The sequence below is a fragment of the Cyclopterus lumpus genome, chromosome 14 (genome assembly GCF_009769545.1).
Source record: "Cyclopterus lumpus isolate fCycLum1 chromosome 14, fCycLum1.pri, whole genome shotgun sequence".
Classification (NCBI taxonomy): domain Eukaryota; kingdom Metazoa; phylum Chordata; class Actinopteri; order Perciformes; family Cyclopteridae; genus Cyclopterus; species Cyclopterus lumpus.
Genome location: NC_046979.1, coordinates 13,021,459 through 13,025,736, shown reverse-complemented (window position 1 = coordinate 13,025,736; position 4,278 = coordinate 13,021,459). Strand labels below are relative to the sequence as shown.

General features: G+C 42.8%; 1 protein-coding gene across 5 annotated transcripts in view; it reads right to left on the bottom strand.

Moving 5' to 3' along the window:
• smg6 (SMG6 nonsense mediated mRNA decay factor) overlaps nucleotides 1–3,002 on the bottom strand; it is a 12,193-nt gene extending 9,191 nt beyond the window's left edge. For 3 of the 5 annotated variants that reach the window (XM_034549675.1, XM_034549677.1, XM_034549679.1), the window contains exons 1-2: nucleotides 2,897–3,002; nucleotides 1–2,059 (exon numbers count right to left, since the gene is read on the bottom strand). The exon at nucleotides 1–2,059 is cut by the window's left edge and continues 330 nt beyond it. In XM_034549675.1, the coding sequence (XP_034405566.1) occupies nucleotides 1–2,059; nucleotides 2,897–2,987 (2,150 nt within the window). In that variant the 5' untranslated portion in view covers nucleotides 2,988–3,002. The remainder of the gene's footprint in view (nucleotides 2,060–2,896) is intronic. The other 2 variants (XM_034549676.1, XM_034549678.1) reach the window with 1 other exon arrangement.
• Between the last annotated feature and the right edge of the window lie 1,276 nt (nucleotides 3,003–4,278).

The following is a 4,278-nucleotide window of genomic DNA, read 5'->3' as shown; positions in this document are numbered from 1 at the left end:
TAGCAGTAGGGGTTGTCAGAGTTTTGGAATTTGTAATAAGCCATGGCAGCAGCTTGCTGGGCTCGAAAGTGCTCACCCTGCGGGACCGGAGGACTGCCTGCTACCTCATCGTCTGTGTCCAGAAAGTGAAGTTGACCATATCCTGTCCCTGTCTGAAGATATATAGGCTGTTGGAGAGATAAATGCTGTGCGGATTGGGTGCTGGTAAGAGCAGGTTTCTGGTCGGGGTTATTTGGATCCCAGAGTCGTCTCACTCCTCCTCTGCCTCCTCTACTCCTGCAAGCTCCTCCCCCCCTAATTCCACCAAAAAGAAGACGTTGCCCAACCTCAGGTGAATTGGAGATGTCTGTGCGAGCTGGAAGCACCAGGATACCCCCACCTCTGCCACGAGGAACCAAGACGGGCTTGCGTTGTTGTGACATCCCGCTATGTGACGCGGCGCGGGACGTTTTTTCTAGAGAAACCCGAAGGATTCCCCGACCGCCACCTTTCGGTATGTTGCTTTCTACCCTCCGCCTCTCGGTACTTAGTTCTTCTCGCCCACCTCTTCTCCTCCTTCTATCTTCTGCTATGTCACTCATTTCACTCCCTTCCGGTGATTCTGTAGATGATTCCCCATTGGCTGCCCAGCTTTGTAAATGACTCCTTTGTCCTTCTCCGCTATTAGCCATGCCCTCCTTGTTATTGTGCATAGGCTGCAAGCGGGTACTCTTCATACCCTCCACATCCATCCCTCGTCGAGGACCATCCAGGCTGGTCACACTGCTAGCTGAGCTACTGCTGTAAGTCCGATTCCGTGAGCGCCGAATATCTGATTTGGAATAGCGTTTTGAGGTTGGCATTGTGATGTTTGCATTGGATTTGTTTCTATCGCCTCTCTCAACAGCCATGTCTGCATTTCTTTCTGTCTTAGCATCTTTCTCAGCGACTCTGGATTGGTTGTTGTTGTCTCCTCTTCTGCTTTCTCTGCGATTCTCTCTTCCTTTGCTGTGTTGCGTGTCTCCTGTCTTCACAGCTTTGTTATCCCTATATGCTTCTGCTGCTCTCTTGTCTCTTTCCTTCTCAGCTTTCCCCTGGTCAGGCTTTCCTCCACCACCTGGTTCATCTTCTCTTCTTCTGAAATCCTGATTCCTCTCTTTTTCCTTATCCCCTCCTCTTCTTCTGCGGTTTCCCCTTTCCCTCTTCTCTACCTTTCCGTCCATCTCTTTTGTTCCTCCCCCTTGGTCTCTCCTTTCTTTATCAATTGCTTCCCCTCTCCCGCAACTTAAGTATTCAATGGCTTGGCTTTCACATCCCACGTTGCCCCTTTCTTTCACACAGAGTTGTTCTACTTTACTTGTCATTTTCTCAACTGAATCATTAGAAGGTAATGGTGTTTTTTCCACATCTTGGACTCCATGCTTTCGGTTTGTTTCACTGGATTTTGATTTTATGTATTCATGTTGAACTTTTACTTCTTTAGCTTTCCCTTCCTGCTTCTGTATGGATGTTGTTTTGTTCCCCTGCCTTTCCCCTGTACTCAACTGGGATTCTGGCTCAGTTTTCAGCTTATTCTGGCTGGGAGTAGGCATATCCTGCTCTTCTCCAACTCCAGAATCCTTTCCCTGGTTGCTCCTCCGGCTCCCAGGTTGATAAAATTCTCGATCTGGTTTGCGGGTTTTCCGTGTTGGCTTAGCAGCTCCAGCAGCTTCATGGTGTTCGCTGTCATTTTCAGCAAAGACTTTCTCTTTGTTTGCTTCTGATTTAGACTGTGATTGAAGGCCCTTTCGATAGTTCTGCGTGTTACTACCATCACCTGTCATCCGGTCTTCTTCCTTTTTGTTGATGTCATCATCTGTGCACCACTGTCTCTCTAAAACCACCCTTTTCTTACTCTGTGATGGTTGACCATGAGCATGTGAATCAGCAGCAAGGGGCTCACTTTGACCAGTTTCTCCCTCTTCACTGTCACAGGGACACCGTCCATTTCCAGCTACCGGCTGGTAGCGCTGCAGTTCAGGGCGTTTTGCTTCACACTTCCTATGCTGCTTGTTTACTAGATGCTCATCTTGCTTCTCTGCTGAAACAAAAACACAAAAAGGTTGAGTATGGGTGTTAAAAAATATGGTTGACATTTTCCATTTCTTTTTTTTGTCAGTAAATCCTATGAACATTTTTTTAATTTATTCTCTGTCTGTGGCATCCAGCCCATTCATTTTCACTGAAGATGTAAATCTCTAAAAATCACAAATACAACTAATAAACAAAAATAAACAATTTTTACCTGTAATCAATATGCATTTGGTGATCTAACAAGTATTGAAGCCAACAGTGCATGTAGACTTGACTAATACAACAAATAAATGTTAATGTTTTTTGTGCAATTTTTAAACAATAAGAAAAATAAAACTATCAACAACTGATGTACTGCGGTTTGGAAACCAGCCAAATAATAACCTATGCGGAAAACATGTGCATGTTCAAGCAATAACGGCCCCACTAACAGACAGAAATGACCTTACAGTAAATGTCACAGTACAGCCTTCCCTGAGGATTAATGTTAACCAACAAGAGTCGAGTTTATCTGTCCTAACAGCTTTCAACGTTAACGGTACATATTAAGTCCTCCAAATCGACATAAAGTAAATGGAGTAAATATAATGGACAGTGTGGTGATTATAAACAGGGTAAAGTTGTGTATCTGGTGCCGTTATGGTTGAAGTTGGCGTTTAAAAGAGAGCGCGCGGGACCAAAGAATGGGTAACGGCAGATAGCGAGCTAGCTAACAACATTAGCTGCTTACAAACTTAGCAACTCCGCAGGCTACTTTAAGCTAACTTGTAATACTTCTTTACTTGGATGTATCAACTTTTTCACGAATGTATTCCTTCCAGTTATCTAATTCACTTCATCTCACCTTTCTGAGATTCAATAATATCGACTGAACTCGACGTTGAAGCTCTGAGTTCCGCAGCAGATATTCGTACTCGGTCCAGCTCATTCGCCATCTTTGCTCTCACTGAAACAACAAACACAACACGTACGGTGGCCGAGCTGGATCAACCGTGTTCACCGGGAGACGTAAAAGCGAACGTTTAAACCAATCGACAAGTTTCCGTCTCTGGTCTTTTACTTATAAGATATAATGACAACAGACCTTTTACAATATAAATAAAAGTCCTGCATTCAAGATTGAAATATTATACCCTATTTCACTCGCCTATGATCGACATACTGTATGTATTAGGCTACGAACGTTCATTTCGATTTTAAGAACAAATGCCTTTTCGTTCATTTTGTTCATATCTATTTTTTTATTGTGACTATCAACATAATTATGTATGCTAATTGCTGGTTTTGTGTTATGTCAAGCTCTTGTAATCTGTATCCGATGAATACTATACTATAATATTTTTGTTACATTTTATCTTAATGTTTTCTATTAATCAAAATAAAAAATGTACACATAGTGATTACATCTTGTCACCAAATGTGTATGTAGACATATGCTATTTAAAACTAAATTAGACTAAATGTCCCCTGCCTTCGCCCTATGTCCGCTGGGATAGGCTCCAGCGCCCCCGCGACCCTAATGAGGATAAGCGGTATTGAAAATGGATGGATGGATGTTTCAGTCTAACATGTTATGTAATTCTTACGTAGACCGTGGGCTACATATAAGGCCTGGAGGAAGAGGGTTTAAAGGTCTGCACATTATACAGAGATCATATATACAAACACGCCCTCAATTCAACACAATAGCCACTAGATGTCAGGATTGATGACTTATTCTACTTTTTAGTTCAACTTATCCCATAACCCTTTAAATCGGCCCAACAACGAACTTTATCCCATCTACTTTTGTTTTCCGTCTAAGTAATTTATGTGAATGAAGCAACGAATGTGCACAGATGTGAGTGTGTGTGGGTGTGCGCTAATGTGTGTGTAGGGGAGGAGGAGGGGAGGGTGTTGCGTGAAGAGTTCAGGCAGACATCATCGGTGTGGCTTATGCTAGTAAACAGCTTCATTTCCCTAGCAACACCAAATTAAAGGGACAGAGACCTGTGTCCTTCATATAAATCTCCCACACATTATTCTTCATCCAGAGCCAAACCTCTTCTTTTTCCATACATGCTCCTTCATCCTGTCACTAAATTATTCAACCAAGGTGCTGGATGGCTCACTTCTTTGGCATAGTAATCAGATAAGTCTCCACATACGTATGTGTCTTTATAATATTAGTTAATTTGGTCTTAAATTGCCTATTAAAGTATACCCCATAACACAAAACAGGCAGGC